The sequence below is a fragment of the Engystomops pustulosus genome, chromosome 7, assembly GCF_040894005.1.
Source record: "Engystomops pustulosus chromosome 7, aEngPut4.maternal, whole genome shotgun sequence".
Lineage (NCBI taxonomy): Eukaryota > Metazoa > Chordata > Amphibia > Anura > Leptodactylidae > Engystomops > Engystomops pustulosus.
This window is the reverse complement of record NC_092417.1, coordinates 22,337,394-22,355,099: the sequence shown is the minus strand read 5'-3', so window position 1 is coordinate 22,355,099 and position 17,706 is coordinate 22,337,394. Positions and strand designations below refer to the sequence as shown.

Here is a 17,706-nt window from a genome sequence, read left to right as displayed (position 1 = left end):
GACTGGCGGAGGAGAGGTGCCGACAGAGTCTATCTACAAACACAGGGTGTGATATAAACTAAGAATTGTGCCAAGTCTCTGAAACGTACGGCTGAAAATGTTTCTAGACTTGCAATAAGGGCAATGGGCAGAAATATTGTTGACCAAAATAATCTTTTAATTAGGTTCAAATCTCGTCTAGGATCGGGAGCCACTGGGATGGAAATTGTGAAACCCCATGTTTCTTGGGCTTCATATTCACTGAGCCAAGCGTAGACTGTGGCAGCCAACCAAGCCAAGGCCGGTTACATTGAAAGAGAACCTGTCGACTTTGTTCCCAAGAAATGTAGAGGAGACAGGGTAATATCAGTTTTCAGTTTTGGTGAAGCTGTGGGCTGTACAGGGGGTAATAAGCACCTTCTCAGACACCCCTATGCCCTAAACGCAGAATAAGCGGTTGTCCGAAATATATGTTTTTCTAATTTATGGTAAATTACTAGGTTTGCTGCCATACTCTTCACAGACTCAGGTCTTTGTCCAGGTCTTGGACAGCTCAGAGCATAAGAGGCCAATAATTCTTCAAAAGGAACTCTACTTGTTGCATTCCCTGAACACTGATACATTAAAATCTTAGCCCAGAGCCAGAAAGTCAATTAGCTGCGGTTATACACGACTTTCAGTAAATTATAACTTTACCTTGGAGTCAATGAAATGATCAAGTCATCCTGAGCAAATATGGCTTGACCACGAAGACAGGAGAACAGTATACTGAATCTGAGTGGTCACATAGGATCACATGACTAAAAATACTAGTCAGTCACATGACTCCCAGTAGCCAGTTTCCTGCTTTAATTTTTATAACTTGCATTGGAAAATTGTAACCTGAAAGTTGATTGGTTTCTTAAGGTAACTGCTTCCACATGGACTTTTTTGCCATTTTCGTACCAGGGCCCAGGGCAATTGTAACCTTTGCACCCACTACAGCTACTCCCCTGTCCAAAACTGAAATATGTGCAGAGATTTACTATATTATCCCGGAACAGCCAGTATTTCATCACTTATTACACTTCTCAGTTATGGAGGAGGAAAGTGTTTACTTGTACATGACAGGAAGCGAGATATAGCGAGGCAGGTGAAGGAACACAGCAGCCGCTGTAATCTTTACGAGACATCCTTCTTGTCTTATCACAGGGTGATGGATGGGTACTACATGGCCATATTAGCTTAGAAATCATATAACATGTGCAGTAACAATCCAACATCATTGGCTTACTACTATCTTATCACATTTTCTGGATTGTATATAACGTCCACCTGAGGAATCTTCTATATGGTTTCATGAAACAAGTGGTGGGTTGTCATTATACATCACATGTCAGATGATCGGGATTACTCATCACACTGGGACTGCAGGATCCTAGTCATTAGAGTCCGGGTCATGTCATTACTTATACAAGAGCAGGTAATGTATGGACTGTATGGGGATTATATTTTGGCATAGCATGTAATTATGTGTATAATGAAGAAGAATTTGTTTTTCAAGTTTGAAAGAGAAGTACTTGATCGACAAAAGGAAAGAGGAAAAAGGATGGAAGGGAAAAAGCAATATGGCAGGGAAGGGAAATAGAAAGAAAGAAGGGGAAGGGAAAGGAAAGAAGTGAAAAGGGAAAGGAAAGTATCCGAATGGAAAGAGAAGAAGTGAAAGGAAAAGAAAAAAGTGAAAGGAAAAGTGCAATATAAAGGAAAAAAGTGAAAGGAGAAGTGAAACAAAGGAAAAATCAAAAGGAAAAGGAAAGATAAAAATAAAAAGCGAAAGGAAAAGGAAAAAAAGTGAAAGGGAAATAAAGAATACAAAAGTAAAATGTCGGGAAAGGGAAATGGAAAAGGAGTAGAAAGAAGGGTAAGGGAAATGGAAAAAGGAGAAAGGGACAGGAAAAAAGTAAAAAAATCAAGGAAACAAGTGAAAGGGGAAACAAAATAAGGGAAAGGAAAGAAGTGAAAATAGTGAAAGGATAAGGAAGAGGAAAAAAGTCAAAGGGAAATAAAGAAATACTGAAAAGGTAGAAGGAATAGGAAAAAGCAAAATAGAGGGGGGAGGGAAATGAAAAAAGTAGTAAAAATAAGGAAATGAAAGAAAAGAAAAAAGTGAAAGGAAAGAGGAAAGGAAACAAGTGAAAGGGAAATGAAAAGTAAAAAAGGAAGGAAAATTACAAAAAGGGGAAAGGAAACGAGAAAAGCAAATAGGACCAAAAGAAAAGAAAAAAGGAAGGATAGAGGGAAGGAAGAAAAAACACAAATAATTCAGTGTTGGCTGTAGTCAGCTCTAATATCTCATATTCATACATGTCTTATGAGCTTGGCTAAAAGGACGCTTTAAAGGACATGTACCACCAGATTACTCATTATAGACTGCATGCTCCTTACCTCTAGGGCAGTGGTGGCGAACCTATAGCACAGGTGCCAGAAGTGGCACTCTAAGCCATTTCTGTGGGCACTTAGACCATTGCCCCAGTTCACCAAATATGACCAAATCCGCCAAATCTTCCTGCAGTCCCAGGCAACTTAAGAGAAGCTGCTCCCAACGCTATTTTAAAGCGACATTTCATTGGCTGTTTGGAACTGTGGGGAAAGTGAGAAGGGCTGCGTTATCTTTGGAGGTCTTCCTGCTTGATCCACTATTCTTCATCTACAGAGAGACCCTGGAGAGAAGCTATAATGAGTATGAATTTGCCCTCCTTCTTTCAATTGTATTGATGGCCTCAGGCGGCTGATACGATTGAAAGAAGTGGAAGAACAGGTAGCAATAAGTTACTGCTTAAAAAGCCATGTAGGCACTTCACGGTAAATAAGTGGATCTAGCTTGTAGTTTGGGCACTCGGTCTCTAAAAGGTTCGCCATCACTGCTCTAGGGGATGACGGTACATGTTCCAGCTAAATCCAGGGCTTCTGTATTGCAGAGAAAAGGACTTTATAAAAATATGTAAATTATCAGCCGCTCCATAATTATGCACCCCCACCCCCTGATTAGTATTTACCACTTTGGCTCGGCTGCTATCCTCACAAAGCCGGTGACGTCAGCCAGCTGTCTGGAAATCTTGCGCATGCGCGAGAACTTCTCCCTTGTGCAGCCCGCAGGTTAAGTCTAATCTGGTGGTAGATGACCTTTATGCTTTACTAGTACTCAGATAGTACTGTTACCAGTCACTATCAATCACCACTCTGTCATATGGGGTCTCTAGTGGTCTTTCCATAGGCTTGGATATTACCTGTAACAGATTTAGGTTTTGGATATGATGGCCATTAGCTCATAGAGGGTAGTGGGGGTTAAAATGGTTGCATTGGGGCGTTCATTGGGGGCCTGGGTCTGATAACTATAGGGAACACTTACTTTTTCCATAGAAAGTTAGAAATGCCCACCCTGAAGAACAGCAGATCGCCCCACCCCATGTACACCATTGCCCCTCCATTGACATGAGCATGAATGTAGCATGAATTTTGGGTTGTAAGTGACATATATATATTTAATGGCCATAAATATTAGGTAAAATAATCAGTTTGGGGCTGTGTCTAGTATCAGTCCAGACTTTTGATATGTTGTCCTTGTTTTTAGAGAATTCTAATCTCTTTGCATACCTTGCCCTCACACCGAGTGCTGGGCCCGTTCTCCCATGCCCCCGCAGCCGACCTCACATCTGCCCACTGACAGTGAAACAACACAGCTGGCGGGAGACTAGTCAGCCCATAGTCCCGGTACCAGGAAGCTGGGCAAGAATTCCACCTTTGTTTTCCTCCTCACCGGGTCCTAGCTGGTATCCAGCGGCAGGTGCTGAAGGCTCAGGGGGTGCCAGTTAGTTTTGGAGCGAGTGCAGACGCACAGGATCCTCCGCTGTTGATATGTTTTAGGGTGTTTATGTTTTCTGTTCAGTATTATATGCCAGAATAAGCCAGAGAGAATGGATTATTTATACTCAAGACAAGACCCGCCAGTCTTATGTGTGTCTAAAGACCCAAAAATGGAAAATTTAAGACTCCTTAACCCTCAGTCTTGTAGGTGAGGCAGCCTTCTGTCTCATTCCAGCCCCTTTGGATTAACCCCTGTACGCTTTTCCACTTTTTAATCCAAATTCCATATATTTTGTTATATTTCCACTTAGATATGTAGGAGGGTTTGCTTTCTGTAGGACAAATTGTACTTTGTGGTGGCACCATTTCACATTCTGTGCAGTGTACAGAGAAACTGGAGAAAAAGTCTAAATACGCCGGAATTGACAAAAAAAATTATGCTATTTACTTACTTGCTTCTTTTTTTAGGGTAATATTTTTGTGATCTTTTATTTTTTAAATCAGTATGATCCTGGAGATACCACATTTACCTATATATTTTTGTCATGTTTTAATATGTTTAAAAAATGTAATTTTTTGAAAAAAAAAAAACTGTTCCACCAATGTTAGCTGTGTAAGGTGTCATTTTTTGGGGAGGAGCTGATGTTTTCATTAATACCATTTTGGGAGTGGCAATACATATCTTAATACATCAATCTGATATTCAGGGCATATTTTTATGGATATGTTATTAGAGGATATCTACTGTCAAAATCCATCCTGATAAACCAGGGACATTACTAATAGATCCCGGCACCGTGACTGTGGTATCTTCTTATATTTGTTATCCATGGCCTCCTTCATTCTAAAATCAACTTTAAATTATGCTAATTAGCCTGAAGGGCTATTACACTGTGCATGAGCACTTCCCCCCACCTACTGTGTGCTGAAACCTCCTCTGCTGCAGTGAGATTACATCAAGCAGAGGGAAGGGGGAATTCCTGGGTGAGACATTCCCCTGTACAGTATAACAGACTGTGAAGCCAGAGCACAGAGGGGCTCTGATAACGCCCTCCACAGCCCTTCTGGCTCAAGGAAGCAGTCAATGTAGAACAAATAAGAAGATTACCACAGTCATAGTGCCTGGATCTATGAGTAAGTGTCCCTGGGTTATCATAATAGATTTTAATGGTAGATTTCCTATAAAATTTCTATACTTGAGAATCCCTTTCCAGAAAGGACAAAATCTAAATTTTTTTAACCACTTTTAAACATGGATTTGAATAGCTGCAAATTTTTTTCCTTTTTTATTATATACATATATTTTTTTAGAAGTCTGGATTCTGTATGGCAGGCCGTTCAGTTCCTGTGTGTCACAGAGAGAGGCCGGATCGTTCCCTGCCAGCTTTGCTCTGTGGTTTTCTCTACGAGATTATATTTTATGTCACGTTAAATCACAGACAAATGTTTTCTAAAACAATTACTAGTAATTGCCGCCCGGGTCACACAGTCTGTACATTGTGCCATATATCGCCTCCTTGTCTTGACATGCAGACGAATAAAGTTTAAATTAACAATGGAGATTACAATTACTCGGCGCTAATCACCCTGCGACCACTTTGAAGGGTTTCGGCCCTGCTGTCAGTACTCGCCGACCCCGTGTCACATTCCATACAAACACACAAGGGCCACCCGGCTCCCGCTGATCCTAATATTTACTAAATAATTGGACTTTAATTGGACTTTCTCAAGGGAAAATCTAACTCATAGCTGGGGGTTTTACTGCGGTGTGAAAAAAAAGTTACCCGTAGGGAAGGAGCAGGGAGCACATGGCAATAGGGTCTGCTTATAAAAGATGCCTTGTTCTTCAAAACTTACCCAAAAGACTTGATAGGAATTCCAAAATATAAGAAAAAAATCACCTACATGCACTGGGTCTGTCATGTTATTAGCTGGAAAGAATTGCAAATCTATTAAACCCAAAAAACGTAACACATTATGAAATGTTTATTAGGTTCCAGAGAAGGTCACTGAAGCCCGGGGCATCAATTTTGTTATATTTTAAGTTTTATTTAAAAAAAATAAGTTACAAAAATTATAATTAAAGGGCTTATCCAGAAATATAAAGTATTACTTAGTGCCTCCGATTCCCCAAATACTTCACTTCCTGTTTGTTCTCTGACATCACAGGAAACACAATTAGAGGCCGACTTAGCCAATCACTGGTAAGAGGGGTGGCTCATCTTGCCTAGTGATTGGTTGATTATGCCTCTCCAAGTGTTTCCTGCAAAACACACAAGAGATAGAGGGCTGCAAGGATCGACAGGGGTGTATTGGGGAGTGGTAAATAATGGGGCAGATTTACTTACCTGGTCCATTCGCGATCCAGCGGTGCGTTCTCTGCGCTGGATTCGGGTTTGGCCGGGATTTATTAAGGTAGTTCCTCCGCCGTCCACCAGGTGGCGCTGCTGCGCTGAAAAGCATCGGAACGCTCTGGAGTTCACCGGCTCGGGCTGAGTGAAGGAAAGTGCAAGCTCCGCGACAGATTTTTTTTTTAAATGGCATCCGTCGGGTTTACGTTCGGCCACGCCCCCCGATTTCCGTCGCGTGCATGCCAGCGCCGATGCGCCACAATCCGATCGCGTGCGCCAAAATCCCGGGGCAATTCAGGGGAAATCGGCGCAAATCGGAAATATTCGGGTAACACGTCGGGAAAACGCGAATCGGGCCCTTAGTAAATGACCCCCAATGTGTTACTATTTTACTGGCCTACTGTAAAGTCAGTTTTAAAATGTTTGCACTTTTACACATCCATAACAAGAAATAAAGCAATTATGCCCGTAGTTTAGGATAAAAATAATCCTACTATTTTGAATATGTGCTCCTTTGAAGATCAATTTGTTTCTATGTAAAAGACCCTATACATAATCTGAACCTGATGTGACATTATACTAGTACTGGGGAAGGAGTCTTTACTCAAAAATACAAGGTTGACAAAAGGACAGAAGGATCCCAATCCTGAGGGGTATTTGGAGAGGAGAAGTCATGTGCAGATATACATTTCATGAATCCCACCCCTGCTTAGCCGGGGAATGCCCCAAAACAGCCCAGAGACAGACCTTGCACAAATCTGACTTCAGTTATCGTGATCTATTTCTTTGTGCATACTCATAAATAGAGATGAGTGGACCCTGAACTTTAGGTTCAGCGCCCTACGATCACCAGCTCCACCTAACCCAGAAAAGTAGCTTGATGCTTTCTGCACCTCGCCACTTGGCACGGCTGTGATTGGATAAGTGTGTCCACCAGGTGTCCATTTCGGCCAAGCATGGGTGTGATTGGCTGGGTGGACACCTAGTGGACACACTTGGCCAATCACAGCAATGCCAAGTTGCTAAATGCATAAAGCTGGCTCATTGGTTGTTCTGCAACACATCAAGCAACATGTCCGAGTTAGGGCTCATTCACATGGTCGTACTGGAGGCCGTGATCTGATTGCATGATTTTCAACCAGACCACGGCCCCCCCATATACCTCTATTGCCTCTGGACACAGCCCAGTGAACAGATGGTGCATCACCGCACCGTGACCAAGGACTGGTCGTAAACTATGGCAGGTATGTGGCCGCTTGTCTGCCTATGGAGGAAGGAGGGGTTAAGAGTGCTCATCCGTCTCAGCCATGTGCTCACCTGGGATCTGGTCCAGGGAAGCATACGCCCATGGCCTTCGGCAAAGCTGCCAAATGGTGAATGCCAAACCTAAATTTTTTGGGTCTGCTCATCTCTACTCCACTTGAAATATGGGAATGTGTCTGTTATAAGGCGTATGTATTGAGGGAACTACTGCCCCTGACCCAACAGTGTCTATGGCAAGTGTGAACAGGGGTGGTCTTCAGGACCCTCATCTATTAGCCAGAGAGCAAAATTAAGAGAATCTACTTTGCTCATAACGATTTTGACAGGAACTATGTGATAACTAATTTCTCCATTGGTGGACCTGCCTAGATCCTCTAGTAAAGGAGAACTCAATTCTAATCAGGAGACCCGTCTAACAAAGATGGATTGTCCTCCCTAATATCTACCCTGTTACTTTCCATACAAAGTGTATACCTCGTGTACCTCCAGAGGAATAATTTTTGGAATCTAATTATTTTTATCATTGAATACCTGGGATGTTTTCTACATTTCTACGCATGTATAAAGCGTGCGAGAGACAAGCACGTCCATCTGATATGAACTCTGGGAGGGTAACTGTTTTCATAGACTGACAGATGATAGTTTGCTCAAGATATTAGTGATCTTTGCTCCACAAAATCCTTTAATTGCACAAGGTAGTGATTGTGTTTCCTGCAGCCTGACACAGCGTGCTGGTATGCGCTTTCTACGCGCTTGTACAAATCACGGGTGATCAACCTGACAAGGTGTCAACCTGCCCGATGGAAAGCAGGGGAGATGTTTCGACTGGGGCGTCAGAGGGTGGATTCTTGTGGAGGCCAGGGTTGTAGTAGGCAGAGGTACTATTGTATACAACCTGCCACTTCAATGAACCATCTGTCCTGATATTTACCTTGGGAGTCTGACACGCAGGACATGACATGGTATTTCCATCAGGTAATATAGACTTGGACAAAGGGTCTCTTATGACATCATTTTCCACCAAGATATAGATGGTTTCCATAATTTAATGAGTGGAGAGAGTGGAAACCCAAAATGCCCATGTACTGGGCAACATTTGAAAATAAAATGAGTAATACCTTATTTCCCCTGCGGAGGCACTGTGGCAGAATTGGACACTTGTTATTTGATGTTCCCACAAGCTATAGTTACCCACTAGTCATCTCAGGGACATGGTTAAAAACAAAAACTGTAGTTGTGACCATTTGCCAATTAAAAACCCATCCACACCTTACCTTGATACTTACCTACTGCTGCTATGTTATTCCTCCCCGCTATCCCATAGTGGTTGTGGCCTGGCCACTAGCCCTTATTTGTCTATGGAGGGGGATATTTTATGTCTCTGCTCATCTCCCATCAGCCTCTTTGATTTCATAGCTAAGCCCTAATAATAATAAGAATAATAATAATAAGTGATAACCTATCCAGGAAAACAACTATAAATGTTTCCTGAAAAACCACCTAGAGGCCAGGGCAGGGGTAATAAAAAATAAAAATTGTGTTCATCCAGATTCTAACATTGAGACAGGTTCCCATACAACCCTATTAACTAAATGCTGCCCTTCTTTTAGCTAAAGATTGTTTCTCTCACATCCCTATAAAATCAACTTTGTTATCATACCTGGCATACAGCCAGATCTAGCAGGAGTCAGAAAGGAGTATCCTGCTTGGCTGAGTCCAGCTGCTCCTCCCCATGCTTCCTCTTCATTCAGTACTGAATTATGTAACCTAAGGTCCTTTACAACTAGCATTTGCAAGGCATGGAGAGGAGTATGAGTCCATGGAGAAGTGCTGTGATTTCAAGTGATCAGATACATTCATGGGGTAGATTTTGCAAATGTTAGCGGGTAAAGGACCTCTGATGACATCACCCTGATCACATGACATGAAGTGCTGAATGGTGAGAAGGAAACATGGGTCATGGGAAAGAGCTGCAGGAATCAGCCAATCAGGACACGCCCCTTATGACTCGCTGCTGGATCTGGCTGTATGCCAGGTAAGATAACAAAGTTGATTTTATGGGGATGTGAGGGAAACAATGTTTATCTAAAAAAAGGGTGACATTTACTTAATAGGGCTCTATGTGAACCTGTCACTAGCTACATTTGTTGAAAAATGCGGTGACAGGTTCCCTTTAAGTTACCTCTCTGGGATAAACCAGGAGAACTAACTATCTTGCCTGTTTGAAGTTGGTTGTGACTATGTAATACATACCATCATAAAGCACTTTATTGTTGTTACTCACGGGACATGAACTGTTTACCCAGTAAGCAATGTGCAGACAGTCTAGATTAGCAAAAACTATTAAAAACATAAAAAATACTAAATTCTATAGAATTTCTTTACAATCTAATCCTCCGACTATAGAAAATGGCTTCCACATACCACAACCCACCCATACAGACCCACCCATTGCACTGTTAAGTTTAGGTTTTTTTATGTGGCAGAAATAACAACAGCAGTTGATGTTTTATAGGAAAAAAACACGACCTGAAGAATGTAAAACTATCCTCAAAGAAAACTTCTGAAGAGAAGACTAATCCTGAGAACATAGACGTTAGTTCTTATCTGCTGAGGAAGGGTGATAGAAGGACATCACTCAGCGTGAAGGTAACGTTCACATGGTGCAGGATCAAAGGTCGGCAGAGACATGCCCAGGTACCAGGAAAAGTCCTGAATTTTATTTTTATTCGTGGAGTTTGCCAATCGGCAATTCAAGTCGTTTGGATTAGAAAAGTCAATGGTTTGGTCCAGGTATAAACTCTTCTCAGAGAGTCTGAGGAACGTACAAAGGTATTTTTGGACAAGTCTCAAAGAGGAAGGAGGAATTATACTTACTATAAGGAATGAGTAATATACGCAAGAGGGTTGTCTCTGTGCTGAGATTTCTACCAGAAATCTACCACAGTTTCTACTCAGAAAAAGGGAGATGTTGCGGTGGAGAGGTCCAACGTAGAGAGAGAAGAGCACAGTAGGGTGTGGACAACCATCTTGGAGAGCAAGAGAAACTGCAATCCTGAAACACATATCTATTTTTCACAGTTCTGCTGCTACTAACAATGCATACAATGCTATGATTACACAGATATCCAGGGACAATACCCAACACTAGCGGCAGTTTTTTGGGTCTAGTCTGTAGTACAGTCCAAACATTGATTGATAGGTCTATATTGTTAGGTTTGAATTATGAGGTCTGTGGTGTGAACAGCCATCTGGTCTGAGGTCTGGGGTCTAACAAGTGTGTAATTACTAGGTTTTGAACTGCATGTATTGCTCTAGGTAGGGGATGTAATGTGGTATCTAGTATAGAGGTTTGGGTTTTGGGGCCTGGAAATATGAAAAATTATGGGAAATTACACCCCAAGCAACGCTTCATTTAACAAAAATCTGTTGCTAGTGTCCCTATACTAGACACACAACTGCTTAAAGGGAACTGGTGACTTCATTAACCCCCCCTTCCCCCCAATTCTATACACAGAACATTGTCTCCAGTTTGGCAGGTTTTTTTTTATTTTGTCCCCTTTCCTGTAGCTACCTCCCTTCCAATGTCTCCTTTCTTGTAGCATGGCCCCCTCCAAAGTCCCCTTTCCTGTAGCATGCCCCCTACAATATCCCCTTTCATGTAGCATGCCCCCCCCCTCCAATGTTCCCTTTCTGGCAGCGTGCCCCCCTCCAAAGTCCCCTTTCCTGTAGCATGCCCCTCCAATGTCCCCTTTCTTGTAGCATGCCCCTCCAATGTCCCCTTTCTTGTAGCATGCCCCCTACAATGTCCCCTATCTTGTAGCATGCCCCCTCCAATGTCCCCTTTCTTGTAGCTACCTCCCTTACAATGTCCCCTTTCCTGTAGCATCCCCCTCCAATTTTCCCTTTCTGATAGCGTGCCCCCCTCCAAAGTCCCCTTTCCTGTAGTATGCCCCCTTCCATGTCCCCTTTCCTGTAGCATGCCCCTTCAATGTCCCCTTTGTTGTAGCATGCCCCCTACAATGGCCCCTTTGTTGTAGCATGCCCCCTCCAATGTCCCCTTTCCTGCATCATATTCCCCTACAATGTCCTCTTTCCTATAGCATGCCCCCTCCAATGTCCCCTTTGTTGTAGCATGCCCCCTCCAATGTCCCCTTTTCTGCAGCATACCCCCCCCTACAATGTCCCCTTTCCTGCAGCATATTCCTCTACAATGTCCTCTTTCCTATAGCATGCCCCCTCCAATGTCCCCTTTGTTGTAGCATGCCCCCTACAATGTCCCCTTTACTGTAACATGCCCCCTCCAATGTCCCCTTTCCTGTAACATGCCCCCTCCAATGTCCCCTTTTCTGCAGCATACCCCCCTACAATGTCCCCTTTCCTGCAGCTTACCCCCCCTACAATGTCCTCTTTCTTTGTAAAAAAAAAAATCTAATACTCACCTTCCCTGTTCCCTGCAGCAGTCTTCTCTTCCTTCACTTCTCTTCTGCATTTATGGATGGCTCTATTGTTGGAGGATGCTGACATCATCACACGTGCCGGCAATAGAGCAGTGCATTAATGTGAAAATGAAGTAAAGAAAGAGATGACTTCTGTGGGGGGAAGGGGAAGGCAGGATTTTTTTTTACAGAGTTCGGCACGGGACCTGGTGCTCCACGGCCCGATGCTTGGGGAACACTGTTTTAAAAAACATCTCAAAGTACATGAACAATATCAACTTCTGAAGACCTCCATCCATCTGTCCATCAGCACCTAACCCCAAAATAAAGTACCTTCAAATATGCTTCAAATACAAATGCCTAACCAGAAGTCAAGAGTTCAGCAGGGTCGTAGGGCAAGAGCCACCTAGTCGGATACATTGGCCGGACTTTTATCCAGAAAAGTTCCCTGTTCTAAAATAGAAGTATTGTAGAAGGCTTCGTGAGTGAGGAACGTGGTGTGTCTAAAATGAACATCAGGGAGGTCAAAAACACGCATAGTTCGGCAAACATATCAAAGACAAGACAAGTTGTTTGAAAGTCCCTGCCAGCCACAGTGTTCCAGGAAAGTAAACTCTCTTTAACCATGTCCTCTCCAACCAGGCAGGCAGTGGGCAGAAATATGAGACGAGACAACAGGAGAAGACTTGTTATATATTCTTGGGTGATCACCCCACACCTCCCGGAATAGAGAACAATGACTAAAATAATGTAGGGAACGTGACAAGGGTTACAGGCACAATTATCAACCATGACCAACAAATGGTGGCGTCCATCTAACTTTATATAACTCCCAGAGTGATCTAGACCGTTCTCAGGAAGAACAATGAGTTCTGAGAACTTAGTTTTGAGCTTTGACCACCAATACTATATGTAACTATACACATTATAGTAGGACAGAGAGGACACAGCACTTTACTACATCTGTAGTCTCAAACCTGTTCCTGTTCCACATGTTGGGTCTTCAAAATAGGAGCGCCCAACAAAGCTATGAAGAGGAAGCTCAAGAAAATAGGCAAATGGCCATCACCAGGGGCTTAACTATGAAAGACAGGGACCCAAAGCAGACTTCTGAATGTGGCCCACCTACCCCCTCAGAAAATATACATATTTGTATACTTGGATGTGCACAAATGTATGCACTGATATATACATTCATACACTTACACAGATCTGTCCCAGTAGTTGGCTGACCACATGGGGAAAGTACATACATGGCGGTAATTAGAGATGAGACATCCCTAGTCCTGTTGTTCTGTCCCCTCCATCTGATATTTCATGCTGTGTACTGTGGAAGATGTACACTGTACAATGTGCGGCATAACATGTATGTAATAGTGCACATCCTCCATTCTCTAGTGTGTCAGGTCGGATGCCGGGGCCCCCTGACACTGTGAGCCCTATAGCAGCATTTATGGCTGCTACTACTGTAGTCATGCCAATGGACATCACCTGATAGTCTAACATGTTCCTCTCCCTTATAGTGTGGATATTTTAAAGATTTTTCTTGTCTGAATCTAAGAAAAAGCTAAGTAGATGATTGAGTCAACTTAACTTCTTGAGGCCTTATGGACAGTAATTATTCTGAAGGTCTAATAGGCCCTTGCACCCCCTATCTTTTTCTTAGCGATGGCTTACACTAGTAGCTAACACACTCACATATGCCATGAGGTCTCCATAAAATTTGGTATCAAGAGCTAGAGAGTTTCAGGATCAAATTCTATTGAAAACAAGTATAAGCCACTCATTATAACAAATGCAGGAGTTGTAGATTTTCGACCTGCAGAATAGTACAGTCACTAATAGCTAGCCCTCGCCTTTCCACCACCAGATGTGAGACTTAGTGGAGTACAGTGACATTTGGTATTATATGACACGCAATGATGTCACACAGATGGCTTTTATGTCCCTTGCTGATGATGATGGGAGTATGTCAGAGATATCCCTGCAAAGCCTGCTGCTTCCATTATACCATAGGGAACAATACAGGATATGAGAGATAGAGGGATATGAACTACCAGAGGAAATGGAAACCTCCTGTTATGTGTGGCATGGGCTCCATACACACAGCACGAGGCTTCCGCAAGTCCCTGCATCCTTCCTGATGTCATTTTCTCCACTTTCCACTCTCAATAGCAGGCCCAGTTCTTCTGCAGGGGGACTACAAGTTCTTCATATGAACAATGCTCTTCTCTAGGCCATAGAAACACATTGTGGGATTTCTAGTAAAGAAACAATCCAACAATGTTTTTTCCCATCCGTGCACTTAATATACATTGGGGCTTATAAACTAAGAGTCCGCCTATCGCACTTTCGGATTTTGGAAATTTTCAGGATTTGCACCGCTGTGACAGGTATTTAACTGGGGATTGTATTGCACACAATCAGATTGTGGCAAGGCTACACTGCTTTCATGCGACAGAAATGTGGGGCCGTACCGTCGGGCAATCCGACGGATTCGGACTGAGCGCAGGATTTAACTTTAAAATTGTGTCGCAAGACAATGCACTTACATACACCAGGAAGAAGAAGGTCCTGAGCGGGGAAGCAACACATGCAGGATATCGGGCGCACAATCTTAGTGAATCGCAGCAAGAGCGCCAGCGTATCATAAATATCCCCCATAGAGCTGTCCCGATGAGCTGCCTAATTATAAATCTCCCCCATTTTCTCCATTCTGCTCTGATTATACACCGTTTTGATAGATTTTTCCTTCTCTATGCAGTTTGTGATCAATCCCATGATGCCTCAGCACAGCATCACATGGGAAGCTAGAGACTATACCATCACTGCCTGCTGGGAGGACAGTGTGATTATCCTTCTCTCTATATCCTCCTTTAAAAATATGTAATACATCATCAAAATAGAGCCGCAAGGATGTTCTGTCATCATGTACATTATAACTGTGTGACAGGAGCCTGTTTGGTCATATGTAGTAGCTGTGATCAAAGTTTGTGATAGAAGACGGATTTACAGGGTGGAACCATGGGATAACATGACCCAATTAATAAGAGAAGGCTCCCGTGACTTCCAGATTCCATTGTATATGACAGTACAAGCAGGGTACAGGCACATAATAATAAGAGCACGAAAAAATCTGAGGTGCACATAAAGAGAGAACACTTCTATCTAGATAGAAGGCCCAGATATTTCCTTCAATCTTCGAAAATTGTGGTTGTCAGGCTGTTAATATTAGCGAATGGATAACTGTGATTTTAATGGGTTTATATTGTAGACTTGCTCCTGATTATTGAGCTGGCAGCAGTGTTATCTATAATGTACACACCACGTGGAGGATCAATGAGTATAGACTCTATGTACATATCCAACGTTCCCATGGATAAGACAATGGACAATGGTTGTATTGTACCCCATGTGATGCCCTCACCTTCGGTGAACGTTTCCCACTGGTACAGACGACCCATGAACTCCTGGTTGTTGAAAGTTGAACATTGTAAAGTCCTTGCGTCAGGTTGACCTGCCGGACATGGCTGAGAAGGAAAGAAGACACAATAGATGTAAAGGTGGAACCTATAGATGAATTCTCAGGTATATTAATAATGATATCACTCTAGGAATCGGGAGAGGTCGGAGATTCCGCCTCTAGAAGGTTATTTTTACTCCACCAAAGATGGACAACTAGTCAACTTGAAACACAACGAAGATGATATAATCTTAATATACAATTAGGTTTAATAATTCATCCTATGGCAGACAAAGATGAGGGGAGAATAGGACCTTATCCATGATTTACACTTCTTTTGAGGTCACATTCAGTTCTTTTTAGGGAATACGTTTGGTGTTTTCCATATTTACTTGACCACATATCTGACGGTACATTGCCCATCTATAAGGACTAAAGAGGTAAAATGTATGGCCCCATGTACAAGGGTCTGACCACTGGAACTCCCCAATATTAGGAGACTTCCAGGAACGCAGGTTGAGCATAGCCAATTTTGCTCATGGGTTTCTGAGGTAAAATTCTTTTAATTGCCCATTGAAACCAATCAGAGCTCAGCTTAGATTTTATAAACAGCTGTGGGAAAATGAAAGCTGAGCTCTGATTGGTTGCCATGAGAAACTAGAGCAGTCCTGCTCTAAGAGGCCTATGATAAATCTCCCCCTTAGTCCCCAATATTCCCGATAACAGGCCAACAATCAGACGTTTATACCGCATCTATTAAAGTGGTCATGTGAACAGGGTCTATAGGTGGCCATATACATTACTAAATACCTAACTGCATTGATGTGTCAGGTGTCTCAACTCTTTGGAATTTTGCCATTGTTAATTTGACATCAAATTCTATCATTTTTATTCTCCGCCTGAAGCGTCTGCCAATGGATTATTCTCCTAATTTCCAAGCCAAGTATAATGTATGCATGGGAGTGTAGTAAAAACTAGTAATACCACATTTTTCATCCCACAGCAGGTTTATAGATAATTTGGTGCATTTAAAAGATGAAGAATCAATTAAGATTACCTGTTTTACCCCACAAAACTACTACCCCCCTCAGGTAGGGTATGAAATGTCCTTTCTAGCATTCCCTCTTTCATGAGAAATGTCACCAGTTTACCTATAAATAATATACCCCAGAGTCAGGCAAATATGACTCTTCTCCCCTCATGAAATGAGTCAAGTTTAGAGATTGCATGGGGAGTATCTTCTGTTCTATAGCACATAGAAACATGCCTTCTGTGTCATATTAAAGATAAGGAGCTCCTCTTTCATATCACATCACTTTGTAAGCTACAGAACTGGAGATTCAGGCAGACAAAGACATGCGAGCTCCAAATCCAGTTCCTGTCTATTTTTTAACTGCCTGTAGGTCCAGTTTTGTAGCTTATAGTACTTCTTATTTTTGATATTACACATAAAGCATGTTTTTAGGTTTTATAGGACCATAGAGGGGGCTTCTGAATCGACACTAATCTTGCAACCACAGAACTTTATCATCTCATGTGAAAATGAGGTGAGAAAAGTCATTTTTGCCTCATTTTGGGGGAGATTTTTTCATAAGTAAACGGGTGAGATTTCAGATAAAAGATGGAATTTTAGAAAGGACATTTCATCCACTACCCGAGGAGGCTTGGGGTTTAGTAGGGTAAAACCTGGTGATTTGTAAGGCCAAATTGCAGCACAATTTGGGATTGTTAGGGCCTGGGGCCACTCCTGTACTCTCATCATGTCAATGCGATGTATATTACAGGTCGGCACGTGACGGTAATACAAATCTAGGAATTTAGGAACACAGATTAAAATAGTGTATGGCACGATACCAAGAGAATCCAATTAGAGGAAGTTACCTAATTCTTTAGACTTGACAGGACTCTCTAATTGTTGGGTGGGAAGAAGTTTTGTGGTTGCCCGAGGAGCTGAACACAAGACCCGGGAGCCGTGTCGCCTATAAACCGGCTGATTTGCCGTTACAATGAATCACGAGCGGTGATGGATATAATAAGGGGCTGAAGCAGATATTTCCCAGCTGAGCCGCCGTGAGAGCGAGACAAATACAAACATGTCAGACGTGAATTATAATTAGGTCTTGTTTGAACAATGCAGAGAGACGCTCACGGTTAGACAAATCTTGTTCCATTTTTATCGACTGTCACGCAAATAGTAAAAATGTTTACAAAAGGCCCAAAAATGGGATATATATAAAGTACAGAGCAGCCGGAACATGTATATCCATAATGTTACCAGCTTTTATACCACTAAAGCCCCTCAGGTAGAGGATAAAATATCCGTACCATGTTTATTTCAAAATCCCTTCTAAAGATACAAACGAGCTGA

General features: G+C 42.5%; 1 protein-coding gene across 3 annotated transcripts in view; it reads right to left on the bottom strand.

Moving 5' to 3' along the window:
• The window catches only part of ADAMTSL4 (ADAMTS like 4), a 113,887-nt gene that overhangs the window by 49,181 nt on the left and 47,000 nt on the right, over positions 1 to 17,706 (bottom strand). For all 3 annotated transcript variants that reach the window (XM_072115102.1, XM_072115103.1, XM_072115104.1), the window contains one exon: positions 15,303 to 15,405. In XM_072115102.1, coding sequence (XP_071971203.1) covers positions 15,303 to 15,405 — 103 coding nt within the window. The remainder of the gene's footprint in view (positions 1 to 15,302; positions 15,406 to 17,706) is intronic.